Genomic DNA, 20,772 nt, shown 5'->3' with positions numbered 1-20,772 from the left:
CTCCAACCAGCATATCAACTTTATTACTAGCAGTGCAGAATTTAATAATTTGGGTTATAACCTGTAGATAGTCACAACCTCTCCTCCCCAGTACTTTTACCCCTCAAGATTAAATAACCTCACTTATATCTCTTATAGGTCTCATTTCTGTAGAGTCAGAGCTTTGCCTATTAGGCATGCCACAGAGAGAAATGGCATTGAATTTCAGAACAGTCTGCTGCTAACAGGCGAGATTCAAGCTGTTATTTCACCCAGTCTCAGTAACCTTATTAATTGCTTCTCTTTCCATACAGAAAAGGGAGTGAAGATTGTAGATTGCAGATGAAAAGGAGAGTTGCCTTCCCAGAAATTAGAGTGGACTTTTCCTCTCAAAACACGTGAATGAGGAATTAGGGTCCTGCAACACCTGGTTTCTGTCCTTACCAAGATGGAAATTCTAATGGGATGGAAAAACTTCCAGGCCCAGTACAAGAAAAGTCAGCTATTTGCTAAGAGAAAATAGATGCTTCTCTAAAGTATTTTTATCTCTTCTCAAAACACATCTCTTCCCGCCATGATTAAGAAGAAAGGGATGGAATACTCATGCTTAATATAGAAAAATCTCTGACTTATAGTCAAATTGTTGCCATCTATTAGAAAAGCCTCTCACAGCACTTCCAAATCTGCCATAAAGTATATATATCACACATATAAACGAATATGAAGACTGAAATCCTACTTGCAAATATCATCAGCTAACCACATAAATCCAGTGTCTACACGTTTAATCTGAAATGTATTGTTTGCATAAGTAAGAAATGAAATATTTTGCCATCCGTTCTTTGCTAGAGGAAATAAGAATAAAGATTAGATTAATGGTATTTAAATTTAATTCTGTATTTAAATAAGAATATTAAATAATTATCTGCATAATTTTTCCCAATGATTTTTTTACTCCTAAATAAAGCAACTTCATTAAGGAGAAAGATTTCATGAAGCAGAATTTCTTTGCCCTTCAAAGGCAGTCAAAAAGTCAAATTAAGCAACATCTGGCTATCTACTTTGATCCAAGTTAGAAGAATAGATAAATAGGAGGAATTTTAACTTTACTGTGTCTTCCATGGCTAGAAAGAAGAGTAACTCTGTCCCTTACACATTTACATTCTAGGGAGAGGTACTGGTGAGAAACTAGGCCTCAATCTTTGCCTCTTTGAGGACCAGATGGTCTGAAAACCTAGTGGTTTTCAGACTACTGACTCCTTCACAACTTACATACCATCTCTGTTCTCCTTGTTCTTAAAAGTGTAGGCTCCAATTCATGCTGTCTGTTGTCTTTTAACCCAAAGGATATGCTGAAAGTGGGAGCTATAGGAACTCATCTAATAAAATGTTGCATGAATAATTGTCCCTTTCTTCATTAATTGGAAGGAAACACACAGAATCAATTGATATTGTAGAGAATTGTGGAAGGAAATTATCATCTACTTCTTGTTTCCCATTTTAGAGTGAGTATAGGGCAATAGTTGCAAGTTTTTAACAAATTAGAGAATAATGGAGAAATTTCTGTGATTGCTGGAATGCCACCTTCAATGTACATTTAAGTAATATGAACATTGTGAATTTAGATTTTAAAAAGGAATTATTTATTGAAAATATTTCATAATTCTCCTATTGTCATCTCCAAGAAGTAGAGGAGACAAAAATGTCTTTTGTATTTTGAATACTTAATTACTTATTGTTGGTGATGTACATATTTTACATAATTAGAATATATATTTGTATATCTTAGCAAACTGTTGAATAATGGCTCTCTGTTAAGTTTGTATACTAGTGATGTTTGAACCCAAATATTGACTCATGAACATACATAGAAAGGTAAAATTGAAAATGGTGTTTTTAGTGCAAATTATCTAAGCATTGCAGAAAATAGTGAGGGATGAGGCTTGTAGGCTGTCTGAGCAGTACTGGGATGGTGGGGGATGAAAGACAAACATTATAATTGCAATGGCTCTCTGGAGTCTGGTGAATGTCATGTGTATACAAAATGAATTATCAGTAATAGAATTATGCTTTAAGCACAAATTAGCATTTCTCATGTAATTAATTATTTAGAGAATTTTCACTGAAAACGTAATAAGCTCTGGAAAATGCTCTTAATTGCAACAAGCAAGACTGTATCACCAGCTTTCCCATTAGATTACAGCATTGCCAACTACCAGTTGATCTATGTGATACTGAAATTATTTCTTAACCAACAAAATAATTATACTTCAGAAAACGAATACTAATCTGATCAGTTGAGGGCAGAGAAAATGCCTCTTTGATTTTTTAATCTACTTATAAAGTAAAAATTGGGCAACATGGATATCTATAAATATAGTGTGTAGAGGGGGCTTTGTTATGGTTACAGTAGAAATAGAGCTCAAATTGTTTTTAAAAATGCTATGATGATTAGTGAGAAGTTTCTTAAGTTAGAAAGAAAAATTAAAATTTGATGGGTTAGCATCACTTGCTCAATCAGTCATATAAGCATATAATCCAGAGTTTAGAACCAGTTCGATGGAGACATCAGCCCAGAGACTGTTCCAGAGTGCACTGACACTGTGTACCTTTCAAAGGGTGACACAAAGTCTTAGCTCATTTTTTCTTCATTTGTGAAATGTGTACTCAGTCAAGTTTTGTGAGAGAAGTGGATGAAGAGATAAGCAAACTTTTTGTCTTCACATAGGACACATTGCTAATTTATATCCTGATTTTAAAAAATTAGACAAGCCGGGCTCGGTGGCTCAGCCTGTAATCCCGCGCCTTTGGGAGGCTGAGGTGAGTGGATTGCCTGAGCCCACGGGTTCGAGACCCGCTTGGGCAGCGAGACCTCATCTCTACAATAAATCAAAAAATCAGGCGGGCATGGTAGCGCATGCCTGTAATTCCGGCTACTCGGAAGGCTAAGGCGGAAGGATCGCCGGAGCCCAGCAGGTCGAGGCTGCTGTGGCCGGGAGCGTCCACTGCACTCCAGTCTGGGCGACAGAGTGAGACTCCAACTCAAAAAAAAAAAAAAAAAAAATTAGACAGATGATCATTCACCTTAACCTCATTAGCATTTTTTTATTGCTCTCATTGAAGTGTTTGGCTAAAATGTACATATTTCTTTTCAAGCAATGGTTGAATTGGATGGAGATGATGTAAGAGTCTCCTCCAGAGGAAGGTATGCTGAAAGGGACATTGTGCAGGTAAGAAATCAAAACTTTTCTTACTTTACTATTACTGGAAAATATCATTAGAAGCTAGAAATGTAACAGACTTAAAATATTGCTTATCTATTAATTTATAGTTCTCAACAAAGACTAAATATAAGTTTAAACTGATAAGTAAATAAACAGTAAAAACTTACTGAAAATATTGTAGATTTTTAAAAATAATTTTTATTTTATTTTAAAGATGTAGGGTACAATTCAGGATTAGGTATATAAATGGTCATCCTACGAGTAAAGTTTGGGCCTCCCTTTGGTCCCCACTTTGCCTCATTTGAGATCAGGTACCCTTATTGATGTGTCCCCACTCCACTCCAGCAGTATCCTGCTGCTACCAATCCCTTTCTTATAGTATTATGGTAAATGTTCAGGGTCCACTCATGAGTAAGAGCATGCAGTACTCTGTTCTTTGTTTCTGTGATAGATCACTATTATAGACTCTAAATCCATCCAAGTTGCTGCAAAGTCCATATGTTTGTCCTTCTTTTTGGCTGTGTAATATTCCATCATGTTTTTGTACCACATTTTTTTTTATCCAGTCCAGCTTTGATGGGCAACATGGTTGGTTCCATGATTTTGCTATTGTGAATAGTGCTGAAATAAACATACATGTGCAGGTATCTTTTTGGTAGAATGATTTGAGTTCCTCCGGGTATATTTTCAGTAGGGGGATTGCTGAGTCATATAGAAGATCAATTTCTAGTTCTTTTAAAAATCACCACACTGATTTCCATAGAGGATGAACTAGTTTGCATTCCCACCAGCAGTATAGAAACATTCTCCCTTCACTGCAACCTCGCCAACATCTGTTATTGTTTGTTTTATTAATGATGTCCATTCTTACTGGGGTTAGGTAGTATCTCAATGTGGTTTTGATTTGCATTTCTCTGATGATTAGTGAGGCTGAACACTTTTTCATGTGTCTGTTGGCTGCCCATATATCTTCTTGAGAAGTATCTATTCATGTCTTTTGTCTACTTTTTTAATGGAGCTGTTTTTTTTTTTTTTTTTTCCTTTTGGCACATTTGAGTTCCTTGTAGATCCTGGATGTTAGGCCTTTGTCAGATATACAGTTGGCAAATATTTTTTTCTCATTCTGTGAGCTGTCTCCCCACTCTCTTGATGGTTTCTCTTGCTTTGCAGAAGCTTTTCAATTTAATGAAGTCCCCCTTGTCTATCTTATCTATTATGGTATGGACATCTGAGGTTTTGATCAATAATTGGGTGCCTATTTCTATAGGTGTATCTTCTGCGTTTTCTAAGATTCTTATTGTTTGAGGTTTTACCTTTAGGTCTTTGGTCATTTAGAGTTTATTTTTGTGTGTAGTGATAGATAGGAGACCTATTTCAATCTTCTGCATGTGGTCAGTCAGTTTTCCCAGCACCATTTACTGAAAAGGTTCTCCTCCCCTCAGTGATTGTTGGAGGCTTTGTTGAAGATGAGTTAGTTGAGAAGTTGAAGTTTTGCTTCCAGAATCTCTATCTTGTTCGATTGTTATACATGCCTGTTCTTGTACCAATACCAGGCTATTTTGTTTATTGTAGCCTTATAATAACATTTGAAATCTGGGAGTTTGATACCTCCTGCTTTGTTTCTTTTGCTGAGGACTGTTTTGGCTATTCATGATTGTTTATGTCTCCATATGAATTTATGTATTGTCGTTTCCAGTTCTGAGAAGAATGATGTTGGTAATTTAATGGGTATTGTGTTGAAACTGTAAGCTGCCTTTGATAGGATGGATATCTTAACAACAGTGATTCTTCCTGTCCACGAACTTGGTATATTTTTCCATTTGTCTGTGTCTTCCTGGATTTCTTTGAGCAGTGTTTTAAGGTTTTCGTTGTAAAGTTCTTTCATTTCTCTGGAAGATACTGAGATATTTCTTTTTGTGTGTGTGTGCGGCCATTGTAAATAGAATTTTGCCTTTTATTTGGTTCTCTGCCTGTTTGTTGTTGTAATATAAGAATGTAACTGTCTTTTGCACATTTATTTTGTACCCTGAGACTTTGCCAATACCTTCAGTGCAAGGAGGTTTTTGACAGATTTTCTTTTATTTTCAAGGTATAGGATCATATGTTCAGTAAAGAAGGATAACTTAACTTCCTCTTTTCCTATTTTAATACGCCTGATTTCCTTCTGTTTTCTAACTGCGCTAGCTAAAACTTCCAGCACAATGTTGAACAGGGGTGAGAGTGGGCAACCTTGTCTTGCTCTGGTTTTCAGGGGAAATGCTTCCAGTTTCTGTCCGTTTAGCAATAAGCTGGCTATGGGTTTATCATAGATGGTGCTTACTATTTTACTATTCTATGACCAGGTGTTTGAAGATTTTTTTTTTTTTTGAGTTGGAGTCTCACTCTGTCACCCAGACTGGAGCTGTGGCCGCTCCCGGCCACCACAGCCTCGACCTGCTAGGCTCCGGCGATCCTTCCGCCTCAGCCTTCCAAGTAGCAGGAATTACAGGCATGCCCTACCATGCCCGGCTGATTTTTTGATTTATTGTAGAGATGAGGTCTCACTGCCCAGGCGGGTCTCGAACCCGCAGGCTTAGGCAATCCACTCACCCCAGCCTCCCAAAGGCACGGGATTACAGGCTGAGCCACTGAGCCTGGCATTTTTGAAGATTTTTTATCAAGAAGGGATTTTATCAAAAACTTTTTCTGCATCCAATGATATAATCATGTGGTTCTTGTTTTTACATCTGTTGATGTATTGAATTACATTTATGGTCTTGTGGATTTTCAACCAGCCCTCCATCCCAGAGATGAAGCCTACTTGGTCATGGTAGATGATGTTGAGATGTGTTGTTGGATCTGATTTTCTAGAATCTTGATGATTACTTTTGCATCTATGTTCATCAGGAATATTGACCTGTAGTTCTCTTTTTTGGTTGGATCTTTACCCCACTTGGGTATTACTGTGATGTTAGGTTCATAAAATGATTTGGGGAAGATTCTGTCTCAATTGCCCGGAAGACTTTCAATAGGATTGGTATCAGCTCCTTCTTGTGTGTTTTGTAGAATTCCATTGGAAATCCATATGGTCCAGGGTTTTTTATTTTGTAGGTAGTTTTCTTATAATGGAGTCAATTTCCTGTGTTGTTATTGGTCAATTTAGTGTCTCAATGTCTTCTTGTTTCAGCTTTGGGAGGTTGTATGATGTCAGGAAGTCCTCCATTTCATTTAGGTTATCAAGTTTTTTTCCATACAGGTGTGCATAGTAATCTCTGATCATCTTTTGTATTTCTTTTGGTCAGTTGAGAGTTGATATTTTGCTTTTCTGATTTTGTTTATTTGGTGTTTTCTCTCTTTTTCTTAGTCATTTTGACTAGGGGGTCCATCAATCTTATTTATCCTTTCAAAGAACCAGTTTTTTGTTTCGTTGGTTTTTTCTATGATATACTTGTCTTCCATACCCTATATTTGGGCTTTTACTTTGGTAATTTAGGTTCTTCTGGTAAAGTTAGAATTTTGGTGGTCTTGTCTTTCCAACTCCCTTAGGTGATTTGTTATGCTGTTAACTTGTGATCTTTCCATTTTCTTGATGTGTGTTCATAGAGACATAAATTCCCCTCTTGGAACTTATCTAATGGCATCCCAGAGGTTTTGGTAGGATGTTTCTTCATTTTCATTTGTTTACAGGAATCTTTTAATTTCTATTCTTATTTTTGTGTAGACCCAGTAGTTGTTCAACATCATGCTGTTTAGTGTCCGTGTCTGACTGGAGTATGGGTTCTTTGAGACCCACAACCCACCACCACTCTATATGATGATGTAATATATACATGTGTATACCCCCCAAGTCCAAGATACAGTAACAGTAAGGAAAACAGAGAAAAGTAGAATGAAATAAGACGGACAAAAATAAAAAAACACAGAAAAACCAAAACAGAAAACAATTACACACACACACACACACACACACACACACACACACACCCCCAACAAGGAGAAGAAAAAAATAAAAAGGGGAAAAAGGAATGCCAATCAAACCCTCACACATACTTTCACACACACATTAAACTAGAAAAAAAGAACAAAACAAACAAACTGAAATTTGAACACTCAATCATTTACATACACACATAAACAGAAAACAAAAAATTAAAAAAGAAAAATAAAAGAAAAAAGCGTAGGGAGGAATGCAGATTGAACCCTCATGCACAAAGAAGAAAGAAAAAAATTTTTAAAAAACAAATAACATATTTTTATTGTTGTATGGTCTGTAATTGTTCTTCTTAGCTACTCATAGTAAGCCCCTCTACTATTTCATGCCAAGCTGCATCCACATTCACAATCTCCTCATTGTGTGGCCCAGAGAAGGAGGAGGGGGCGGTACAAGTGGATGAGGCTTCAGTCCTCCCCTCCCACTCTCATATGGTCAGGGGGATCTCCTCTGGTGGGGAGATATGGGATTGTCTCTTCCCCAGGTCCTGGTGGATGACACCCCAGCCAGGTTTATCCTGGAATAGAGCTCCTATCGCAGCTGATGTACAGGCTTCTGGGTTCATCTCTCTCAGTAGTGCCCCATCCATGAGGGTCTGACATTCAGAGAATTGCTGGGGAGCAGGGTGTTGGGTCAGCCCTAGACTCACTGCTGATATCTTTGGGGGTCTTCTTAGTCCTTTTCTGGCCACACCCTTTGTCCCATGGCTGAATCAAAATAGGAGGTGCGGTGCCTGAGACTCTGCACTCTCCTGTCCCTCTGGAGTTTGTGCTTTTGGGATATTCCCTCTGGGTCACGATCAACCCCTGAGTAGTTTATCTGTCTGTGGCAGAGATTGGGTCTGTTGCTCCAAGGTGAGCAAACCAAGCATTTCCCTGCCCAGTTTTTAGATGGTGGCAGGGTGCTTGTTTTGTCTTCTCCAGCGGAGCTCTGCCTCTGGCTCTTTCACTGTAGAGCCCTTGCTGCCAGTGTCCAGCCAGGCAATGTGGTGGTTTGGCAGAGCCTGGAGCTGGCAGTCACTCCAGATAGCTTTTAACCAGGAAGGGCTTTGCTGATTTTAAAAAAATGATGCTCAGCTTCTGCATTCAAGGAAGTGCTAGGGTCCAAGTAGAGCATCTACAATACCAGCTGCTTCACCAGGAGAGCGCTGGCCACTTGCTCCCAAGTCCCCACTCTGTCAGCCATTCACACACCCACTTACTCACAGACACATAAGTAAAATGGTCCATACACTCACTCACTCACACTGGGACTCGTATAGAATGATTGGCTCCGCTGCCATCTTCCCCCAGATCTAGATATTTTCATATTTCTCCCATGGGTTATGGTAAGAAAAGTGAGGAAATGAATCCAAAAGTTATATATGTAATATATATATATAAAATTTATATATTTTACAGCATGTATATTTGTGTTTTATATATAAATTATATATATAGAAAATGTTAGATTCAAGAAAAATACTTAACTAAAGCTTATTATTCTGGGAGTGAATATAAAGACAAAATTAGTAATTAATAAATATAGTTAAAATTTATCATTGAAAACAAGGTGTTAATTCAACTAAATAGTTGCATAGAGTCTCCTTATCTTTTAGGATGTTAGAAGAGAAAAAGGCAATGAAGCATACTTTCTTAAATAGGAAAAGGGTCTCAGTATTATTTAAGCACACAATACAAAATTTTGAAGGAACATATTATAAACTTCGATATGATCTGCTAAATAATAACATATATATTAACCCATAACACAATTATTAAGAAAATATAATTTGAAATCATATAGAATTTGGTTCAATTCCTGATTTTTCCACTGTGATAAGTTTCAGTGTTCTGGGGGGCTAAATAGCATTCTTGTGGAGATTAAATGAGATAATGCATATAAAATACATTCCTGAAATAGAACTTAGAAAATTTTTTAAATAATTTGAGGAAGGAATAATTAAAATAATACAGAAACATGATAATATAAAGAGTAATGTTGTTAAAGATAAAAAAGCATTGTTTTGCATTAGTCAGCAAAATCAAATTTTAAAATAGAAACATCTGTATAAGAGTTTTTTCCATAGATAATTGAATATGATTTAAACTTTTCAGCCTAACATATTTGGTAGAATAAAAAACAAACACTCACATAAATGGTTAGGTTAAAAGCAACTGAGAAAAAGACGTGATGATGTGGTCATTTGTTTAAGACTCTCATGGTGGGTTTTTTTTTTTCATAATTAGACACATAATTATTCACCTTAACCTCATCAGCATAATTATAGGTCCAAGTAATTACACTTTATCTAAAAGCTTTCCATGATATCCGCTCACAGTTTCCAAAAAATCAAATTACTGCATGGTAATATAAATTTGAAGTCTTTTAAATGTGTTATATTGCTGCTGTAATACATTTTTACAAAGTTAGCAGAGGCAACTGCATATCTCATAGTTCCATCTAAATGATGCTTATGAAAAACTTGGTATTCTTTGACCATTAGGAAGTAGCTAAGATTTCTCACATCATTTAGGTTTCCTTTAAGAAGACCAATATGTTATGTTAGTGACAACCAATAATCATACCTATTATACTTACAAAATAAAAAATGTCTTTGATCATGAAACTATTGTCTCAATGGATATACTATATTAGACAGAATATTGAAATAGGACCCAGATGATCTGACAAATTATAATTTTGTCACTCTGATCTTGAGCAAGTCAATAAATCTCTCTCAGTCTTTGTTTTATTATCTGTAGGCTCCAGGTTTTTTCATCTTAGTTCTTCCCATGATGTTGTGACTTTCAGAGGAAGTAATAGAGATAAACTACTTTGTTACCTATCAGTAGCATAGGTATTTATTACTGTAATTTGTAAGTTTCCTCTTCTCGAAAGTCAGAATTCTTGAGACCAGTCTATCACTATAAAGTAACACTGGGATCTCCAAAGATTTTGAACTGGGAATACAGGCATACACTTTAGGGATTCTGTCAGGTAAAGTTGAATTGAAGGAGTGGTGGGGTCTTACATATGCTGGACAGGAAATTAAAATGTCCCCAGGAAGCTAGAAGTCCCTTGAATAACAGTAACATCTTGGCTTACATTCCTACATTTAGTTAAGGAGATTTGATATACTCTTCTGTTTTATAGAGAAGTTTCTAAATGGTGAGTGGTCCTTTCAAAATAGTAAGCAAGTAAGTCATTTACACATCACCTTGGGTCACAAAATTGGCATCTTTTCTCACCTTGAATAAGGTTAAACTTTCCACCATCAAAGTTCTCCAGGTTCTACCAGACACTAAAAAGTTTTTAAAGTGAGTTATTTTCAAGAATAGAAACATTTTTGAATATTTATAATTGGGATTGCAAGGGCACATCAAGGATAATATTGTCAATCTTCCCATGGTCAGAAAATATCTGTGAACAAACTAACTAATAAGTTATCAGAAAATGGGATTTATTTAGGCTTTCTCACCTTTCTCTGCTTTCCATTTCCTACATTTTGAAGCTAACCAAGTTAACATACCTCAGATGAAATTCCAGGTTTCTCAAGTAGACAAACAAAAACCTAAGTCTGCAAACAATTGTAGGTAGCAAAAGACTGTGAGGTGGTAGATGTTGTTTTTATCAAATCTAAAACAACTTCCAACTTTTTCATATAATAATAATATTTAACCCTTTATTGAATATTCACATGATAGGCAGGCTAAGAACTGTATCATTACATCATTCAATTGTAAATTAACTTGATGTGATGGTACTTTGATTACTGTGTTTTACAAAAGAGGAAATGAAGCTCGGTTTTCTTGTCCATAGTCACACAGCTAATGAGAAATGGACCAGGACTAAATTTAATGTATGGTTTTAAAATTCTTAACAAGTATTCTGTATAACTTTGATTCTAAAAGCGAATCTCAGTTTGATTCTATAAACAGACCTCAGTTTTCTTCTTTAGCTAAATACACACACAAAAACATTACACTTTATCTAGACAAATTAACTTTGCATCACACATTTCCATGGTTCTTGCTTCTGTTTTCTCTTGATATTTTACTTAGAATACTCTTCCTTCTCATTTGTGCTGATTAAAATCCTATATTTGGAAACTTCTCACTCTACAGCCTTTCCCCTGCCTTCTCCAAAGCCTCTACTACCCATACCAGAATGAATTTCCTCTTCTTTCACTTCATATTTTCCTAAAAATGCTTGTCACTTTTTGTCTTATAGTTATTTACAGATAAGAACACTGAGGCCCAAGATGAAAAGTTAAACAACTTAGTCAAAGTTATATAGTTAATAAGTTGGTTGAAATTATTTTCAACAGAGTTCTGATTCCAAAACCTGTATTCTTCCTATTCTATCACACCTATTGTCCTAAAAGGCAAAATTCCGATGAAAAGAATTCTAAACTGTTCCCCTTTCTGTATTGCTGTTGAGGCTAATGCATTTAATTTAGATCAATTTGGATTCAAATAATGACTCTGACATATATTAAGATCTGATCTTGGGTGAGTTAATTAAACTCTCTGAGTTTCAATTCTCTTTATGTAAATTCAAAATATATATGTGAATATTAAATACTATATTGCACTCTCAGAGGAAGGCCTCTCAACTGTCAGTTGCTCAGTGAATGCATTAACATAAGTAGTGTTGGCACAGTCCAATGGAAGTTGTTTTTTGTGTCACTGTTTCATAGTATCTGTGCCAAGACATATGATATTGTAGTCAGTCTTAAGTGCAATTATGTCTTGTTGTCTCAAGATGTAATCTTATATGACTATGTTATAAATAGTAAGCAGGATGAGTTCCTACGGTTGTTATTCTAAAACTTAAAGTGAGTTATTTTCTTAGGTCAATATATGTACAGGCTTTCTATTTGTTTGTTTGTTTGGGCTATGGATTGGCCATTGTATGTAACTTAATGCCATTCCTCCTGGCTGCATGTAGCTGCTGGCTAGCCTATCATTTCCTTAAAAATCATGTTTATATCATATTTTCTATTAAAAGGAGAATAATAACCTTGAAGGCTTAGACTTGAAAATCACTAATGGGGTTCTGCACAGTAGGAACAATCAAGCAAAATTGAGCAGAACAGCAACTAAAAGCCCATTTGCCCAAACTGATTCAAACTTGTTTTCACAAATAGGCAAAGCAAGCCGTTAGAGCAACTATGTGGAACATTTTTCTTAAATTGAGTCGATGCTGGAAAAAGATGTAGAGTAACAAGAATACCATATTTTTGTAGAACAGAAGGCATTTATTGATATTCTTCAGATGAATGTGATAAATTAGTACAAAGTGAAAATTGATTTATTATTTTAAACTGAACACTGTAAGGGTCCGAGTTAATTTGCGGTCAACATGCATTCACAAATGTGTGGGAATTATTTTGAACAAGAGGTTTCCAGGTACAGAGATCAGAAATGAATGACTAAAAGACACAATAAACAGGGTGGTCTGAGAAGCTGAGTGAAAAACTTTAATGATCAAAGAATATGAGCAGTCTTCCAAGAGAGAGGGTGTAGTTTGTCATGAAAACCCTAAGATTTGACCCTAATAAGAGGCAAAGAAAATGAAGATACACTTGTTTTTAATTTCTCACTTGTAAAGTACCTTATAACATGACTGAATAAATGATTGCTCCGTTGGGAAAAGTTTAGATAATTTGACTTAATGAGTAGAAAGTTTCCAACATTTTTTTTCTATGCCAAACATACATGTGGGATGAATATATTCCTGTTGAAAACAGTGACTTGCTATGGTGGTGACTTTCAACCTTAAGGCAAGGCCCACTTATGTTCAAGGGGCATTTCAGACTTTGTGCGTCACCTAACAAACCTAAGGTAACTGTGATCTATAGTTCCATCCTAGGGCGAAGACTAGAATTTCTTTCTTACCCATTATTTATAAATTTATTTTAAAGATGAGTAGAACTGTATGTATTATGAGAACAGTGAACCTTAGTTTTGACATTCCAGAGTATCATAAAATTCTTAAAAGTGAATATCAGTTTACCTAAATAAAAAATCTATCAGTACATCCTATGTAGGACTTGTTGGAAATGTGAAGCCACAAGTGTTTTAAAATAGTGAAAGTCTAGGAATTTTAAGTTTAAGTACAATACCAGTTAATCAAAAACAGAGATAAAATTGAAAATAGTATTCCTTGTATTTAATGTTTGATATAAATGTAAATAGAAAACTATTAAGAATGCTTTATATTGACTACATAAATGCATAAATTGAACAAATATAGTAGTGATTATAATTATAGCTATTATATATAGCACATATTATAGCTGTAGTTATAATCATTACTATATTTGGTCCTTATCCTTATTTTACAGAAGAAAAAACTGAAGTAAAGAGTGGAAAATAGCTTTCCCAGAATCATGTAGGCAACATGTAGCAATACCAGGCTTTGAAACTGGGAAGTGTAATTCCAGAGTTTTTGAGGATAGAAGGGTGAAAATTTAAATGAGTTTATTGTCTATCTTTGAATAAAGGTGAAGAAATAAAACCAAATAAAAATAAAACATTAAAGTTAAGGTGAAGATAAAACCAAAGCGGGGGAGATTTCTCCTATATCAACCATTTAGCACAGGTATTTCCATTTCCCTGAATGTACATAACTACACACTTCAAAAGAAATGAACTGTTTTTTTAAAAGTTTAAAGAGAGCTCCATGGATACTAGCAACAACATTATTAAATGCTAACTTTTAAAGTGTTACGCCTTTTTGCACAATCCCATTCACAGTAGCCACAAAAAAAAAAAAAGAAAAGAAAGAAAGAAAGAAATACCTTGGTGTCTTCCTAACCAGAGACGTCAAAGACCTTTACAATGAAAACTGCAAAACACTGCTCAAAGAAATTGAAGATGACACAAACGAATGGAAAAATATTTCATGTTCATGGGTTGGAAGAATCAATATTGTTAAGATGTCCATATTAGGCAATCTAAGGCAATCTAAGAATTAACATCTAAGACAATCTACAGAATTAATGCAAGATTCATTAAAAGACCAACTTCATTCTTCTCAGGCCTGGAAATGACAATACAGAAATCCATATGGAAACATAAATGACCATGAATAAAACAATCCTCTGCAAAAAAAAAAAGAAAAGAAAAGAAAAAAAAAGTGAGAGGTATCACACTTCCAGACTTTAAAATTTATTAAAAGGTACAATAACCAAAACAGCCGTGTATTGGTACAAGAACAGGCATATAGACCAGTGAAGCAGGAGAGAGATTCCGGGAGCAAAACCTCAATTTCTCAACCGACTCATCTTCAACAAAGCCTCCACCATCAACCACTGGGGAGAGGAGAGCCTATTTAGTATATGATGCTGGGAAAACTGGCTGACCACATGCAGAAGATTAAAACAAGACTCTTATCTATCACCATACACAAAAATCAACTCTAAATGGATCAACATAAAACCTAAAATTATAAGAACCTTAGAAGATGCAGGAGACACCCTAATGGAAATTGGAATTGGCAACCAATGCCTGTTCAAAACCCTAAGTGCCAATGCCATAAGAGATAAGATTGGCAAGTGGGACCTCATCAAACTGAAAAGTTTCTGCAAAGCAAAAGAAACCATCAAGAGAGTGGGGAGACAGCCCACAGAATGGGAAAAAATATTTATCAACTGTATATCTGACAAAGGCCTAACACCTAGGATATACAAGGAACTCAAATGTGCTAAAAGAAAAAAAATGAACATTCCCATTACAAAGTGGGCAAAATATATGAATAGACACTTCTCAAAAGAAGACATACAAGCAGCCAACAGATACATGAAAAATGCTCATCCTCTCTAGTTATTAAAGAAATGCAAATTAAAACCATTACTGGGATACCACCTAACTCCAGTCAGAATAGTCATCATCAATAACTCAAACCCCACCCCCCGCCAAAAAAACAGCAGATGCTGGAGAGGATTCAGGGAAAAGGGAACACTTCTACACTGTTGGTGATAGTGTAAAAACTAGTGCAACCTCTGTGGAAGACAGTGTGGCAATTCCTAAAAGATCTAAAAATTGACCTTCCATATGATCCAGCAATCCCCCTTCTGGGAATATACCCAGAGGAACTCAAATGATTCTATAAAAAAGATCCCTGTACATGTATATTTTTGCGGCATTATTAACAACAACAAAACCATAGAACCAACCATGCTGCCCATTGAAAGAGGACAAGATATTTTTAAATGTAGTACATATACACAGTAGAATATTATGCAGCCATAAAGAAGGACAAAATTATGAACTTTGCAGCAACCTGGATGAACTTAGAGGCTGTAATACTGAGTGATCTATCACAGAAACAAAGAACTGAGTATCACATGTTCTCACTCATAAGTGGACCTTGAACAATTACCATAATACTATAAGACAGTGATTGGCGGTAGTGGGAAACTGCCAGGATAGGGGAGGGCACATCTCATCAGCAGGGGTACCTGCATAATGAACATTTTCATGCCTAACCCTGAATTGGACCCTACATCTTTAAAATTTTTTTAAAAAAAAGAAGTGTTATATCTTTTTACAACAAAATGAGGTAAGTTATAGTTACAACTAGATACCTTTTTCTTATTAGACCTTAACTACACTGATTTCTATTTTCTCACTTTTCTAATTATAATTTCAGAGAGAAAATAAGCTTGTCTCTTACACCTCTTTGATTTTTTTGTTAAAAATGTCAAGTCTGGTCTATCAGTAGATAATATATGTCTTCACACAAGTTCATCTCCTCCTCAGTCCCTTCTCAGCTGATGATTATATTCACTGTTAGTTTTTTTCTTGCCCTCAGTTAGGTACCTTTCTTGTCCTCATTATGAGAAAAATGTGCCACCTGCTAAATACACATTTCTAAAAGCTGTTTTCTTCTGGTAGCAAGACAAGGTAAAATTTTAGTCATATAGCTAGGCTTCAGCATATAGTGTATCTTATTATAAAAAGAAATTAATAATTGTGTACTCTTCCTTTGCAAGAGACTGCCTTTACCGCATAATGGGGATTATTACACCTGCTATTTGATTTCTTAAATTTTTTCATGGTTTATCTATAACAACCTGACTATTTTAAAGTCTGTTTTCTAACAATAATTGTTTTCTTAAAGCATATCTTGAATATTTTTAAATCAAAAGTAAGTTTTTAAAAATAAAACAGTTATTTTACAATATGAGGTGAGAGTGTTCTTTTTCTGAGAGGAAAAAATTATTTAATTCAAACTTTTAACTATTATTTTCAGAAATTGTTCCACATCTTCAAATGTCTTCACTGTGCCATTTCTCTAAAGACCTAAAATTACTATATTCCCCAATTATCACATCATTAATAATTCCAATCACTTTCCTGTTACCTCAAGAATCTTCATGTTCTTAAGGGGAAATTGAACTAATACCCTCAAACAGCCCAGTGTTTATTAACTTAAGTAACCATTATAAATGAGAATGGAATCAGGTCATCTATTGCCAAGCATTTGGTATTGAGTTGATAAGGGCTTTCACATAATTACTTATAGAAGGAGAAATAAATCATTTTTATAAGAAATAATGTAAAAATAAGAATAATGATATTTCAGTAAGAAATATTCCAAAATCTTATACCAAGATTTTTTTCTTTGCCTTCCCATATAAAATTTTAAAAAGTCAAAATTTGGACAAGACTCAACATACTAAATATTTCAGGTTCCTATTAATATAAGCTATGTGAATTTTATATTCATAGTCCATGTGATTTGATGCCCAAGCCATGTTTAAAAGTAATGTGTTTTGGACTCATTGTTTAATAATAGATGCAATTTTTTTTTCACCCTGTATTGGGAAACATTTGTTTCTTACTCAGCATTGGGTAATATGTTTGTGAGAGAAGCTGAATTAGCATGTATTAACTTTGTGTGACAGGAAACCAAGCCCCAAAGAGGTTAAATGTTCCATTGTATTAGGAATCAGGCTAGGTATAGAACCTAAACCTGCAGAACACATTCAGCAATATAATGGTTATAACAGAATTAGGTAACATGAGCTATTGAGGGAAAGATTATAGAAAAGAATTACATTCCTTTTTAGATAGAGCATATATCAGAAAGATTTGGTCACTGTTATGACTATTTTTGATGTTATATATTAAGTGCATGATAATTGTTACCCTTCTCACCACTACTCCAGGATCCCTAATTCTCCTAAAATCAAATGTTTACATGTGTTGACTTTTGTGTTTATTGCATAGCTTGCCAAAGTCTGTGAAATAACTTTCTTTTCTATCTTTGTTTTAGTTTGTGCCATTCAGGGATTATATTGACAGAAGTGGAAACCACATATTGAGCATGGCTAGACTGGCTAAAGATGTCCTAGCTGAGATCCCTGAGCAATTTCTCTCCTATATGAGGGCCCGAGGAATCAAGCCATCACCTGCACCTCCCCCATATACCCCACCTACACATGTGTTGCAGACTCAAATATGACTGTGCTCCCAAATGCTAACTTAACTACACATCAGTTAGAACTGCTGAGTTAATACTTTGCGCCTGGTGCTCTGTAATGAACCAGGGAATGAGATACTTTCCACAGTTTGGTTTCAGCAGTACTGGTTAATATGCTTTCTTGGATCCAAAATTAACTCTCTTCCTAAAACCAAAACTGTAAATATGGTTGTTGCATGAGCAACAGAAAAATTGTTTAAATGCTTGAAGCAAAAGTACAGATGTCTTCTCTGAATCTTTAATTTTTTGTTTTTAATTTGACAGAAACAGCTAATTTCCAATGTATTGTTGGGAAAAAGCACAAACTGTTTTTAACTCAAATATTGTATTTGACTGCTCTGTGTATAGGACAGCAGTCTCTCTGTATCAATGTTTACATGTTACTACTTTTTAAATTTCAATACTTTTATAACTGTTCTTAAAATAAGAGTTTTGAATATTGAATCCTTTGTCTTCTAAATTGCAATAGCTATAATCACAAGAGCAATATCTCTTTGAATGACTGTCTGGACAAATACAATTGCAGGTAAGGGAAGAGAAAGATGCTTTCATGTTTCTCAGTACCTAGACTGTCTTAAGAAGCCACATCTGCTTAGTGATCAGTTTCTCTGCACTGTTTGCAGAATATTGGAGTTTAAGCTTGGCAGATGTGCATACTGTAAGAACATGTATTTTTCATGGAGTTTGAATTCTAAATTTAGGCTGCAGTCAGTTTGCGTTTTGTAACACTAAGTAGAGATTATGAAAAGTCAAATATTGTGAACTATAAGTACACAGAAAATACTTTGTATAAAAAGTAGCATCCTTATATCATATTTAGAAAGACTAAAACCAAGAATATTTAACTGTGAACCATGTAGCAGATGTTTTAAACTTTTAATTCCATTATTTCTTGTCTAGATATTTTAATTCAAAGGGATACTGACTCTCTTGATGGGGTTTCTTGTTATCACTGTTCCACGTTGCCACGCAAGGTGCACAGGCTGAAAGTCTTTTGTGAAATTACCAGTTAAATATACACAACCATGTGACTTAGTGCACAACACATTTGTGAAAGAATCTCCTATATACTGACCTGCCTGTCCACAATTAATTGTAAAGAGTTTTTGCATGTACAGTTTTTACAAGAATTAAAGTTTTGTGAAGTTGTGTCTAAATTAAAGCATTTCTTTAGAACAAATGGCCTTAAATTCTCACAGAATTCCTGGAAATGATTGTGAATTGCCTTCAAATAATAGAAAAGTGTATTTTTGTGTGTGTGTCAACAATGTAACTGCTTTATAATATTTTTTCCTTACCTATACCCTGTTTACTACTTGGTTTATTTCTACTGTATGTTGTTCTCTTTGTCCCAAGTTGACCTAGGGTGACTTTTATAAGCATGAAACTATTTTACTGAAAAGAAAAATATATCCATCCACATATCCAACAGTATTAATGTTACAAAAATATGTAATATAAAATTGTTCATTTTTAAGTATGTATTAAAATATTTAAAAAGATATTTGCTTTGTACAGTTCCTGTGTGACTGTCATGGAGTTCAATAATTTCCTTTACAGACTTAAATATTTATGCCATTATAATTTGTTAGCTTATATAATTTATTTGTTTTCATTAGTCGGCCACCAAAACAAAAATAAATAAGATCAATATTATTTTCTTGTCAAATATCAATTATTTTTCTTTGAACTGACCAGAGAAAATGAAAGATGTACAATTTTTTTTCTAAATAATAGTGTGCCCAAACCTAGTGGGAGCTGATAACCAGAAATGACACAATCTCAGTTATATTATCCTTTGCATGTCTGATAATAATAATCAGAAACTTTTGTGATGTTTATTTCATATGTAAAATTAGAAAATACTTGGTTTTGTCTTTTCATTTCATAAATGTAGAAATCAAAAATGAAGAGAATAAATTATTTATTCAAGAATATACAACTGGAGAAGAGCTGATTACCATCATGAAAATATTCGATTATTATTTTTAAAAAATATTTTATTATATTAACTACTTAAATTTTGTGTGTTGCTGTTAGGTGCTGGGCAATGAAAATTTCCAGACACATACTCCATAAACTCAATTGCATACCAATAGTTGCACATACAACCTAGACATCAGGAATCTTCAGACTTTAGGTAATGAGCAACAGGAAAGTTGTGTATTAAGAAAGGGTGATAGATCCAATTGATCAAATCTGCTGCAGAAAGCAGACTTCAAATGCAGTAGCCTCAAGATCCCTGAAGATTTTGGGTGTTGTGCTATCTTTCTCATTTCATTTCCTTCCTCTCTAATGAAAGCCTCTAGTTACCGTTTAACTCCAGGATAAACGCTTGGCCTTTTTTTCAAATATCTCCACCATCTGATCTTGCCTATTTATGTAATACCAATTCTCATTGTTTCTCAAATGAATATTAAAACTAGCCAGGTCTGCTTCATCCCTTTTCCCCCAGCACTTGGCATCTGGTCAGAGTGTTCACACTCTAACTTCTCATCAGATTCTTTCCTCCTGTCTCCACCTGAAGATATCTTCTGCATTTTCCAACTAAAGCCCCAACTCCTCTTAACCATATTCTTTTAAAACTTCAACAAACAATAATCAGTACCTTCTAAAAATTCATCTTTGCATTGCATTTTAGTATATTCATTACCTCATATTATTTATGAACTGTTTTACTTTATCTGAGACATCTTGTTTTTCCATCCTTCAAGAACAGGATTTAATGGCACCTGGATATAGGTATATTTTAAAAGCTTCCCAGTGTATTCCTTTTTACAACTAGGGCATGTAATTGCTGCAATTAAAGAATATCAGATGACTCAATTACAACTTTTTAAATTATCTCTTCTAGCATACAGTAGGTAGATAAGACTGAATGGTGGTGGTGTATGTGGGAGGGGAGGGCACTTGGGATTAGGGTTGGAGCATAGATGATTTTGTTCTCCAGATTTAAAGAAGAAAATTAGGTAGATTCATACACTTTTTAATGACTTTAACCTATCATCAGCTTAGGACATAAAGAGATTTAGCTCACAAAGATGAGATTGATATGCTTATTTCACACCGGACTGAAACTGTAAAGGCTTTATTGAAGAGCATGCCTTTTTTCTTTCAGCTCTT

General features: G+C 34.8%; 1 protein-coding gene across 1 annotated transcript in view; it reads left to right on the top strand.

The window, feature by feature from the left end:
- Positions 1-19,304, top strand: part of CPNE8 (copine 8) — a 208,391-nt gene extending 189,087 nt beyond the window's left edge. The window contains exons 19-20 of the mRNA XM_008061880.2: positions 3,136-3,209; positions 17,443-19,304. Of these exons, the coding sequence (XP_008060071.1) occupies positions 3,136-3,209; positions 17,443-17,631 (263 nt within the window). The 3' untranslated portion in view covers positions 17,632-19,304. The remainder of the gene's footprint in view (positions 1-3,135; positions 3,210-17,442) is intronic.
- The last annotated feature ends 1,468 nt before the right edge of the window (positions 19,305-20,772 follow it).

Source organism: Carlito syrichta, unplaced genomic scaffold (genome assembly GCF_000164805.1).
Source record: "Carlito syrichta isolate Samal-C Ts95f unplaced genomic scaffold, Tarsius_syrichta-2.0.1 Scaffold305634, whole genome shotgun sequence".
In the NCBI taxonomy this organism is placed as follows: Eukaryota; Metazoa; Chordata; class Mammalia; order Primates; family Tarsiidae; genus Carlito; species Carlito syrichta.
This window is presented reverse-complemented; position numbering and strand designations above follow the sequence as displayed.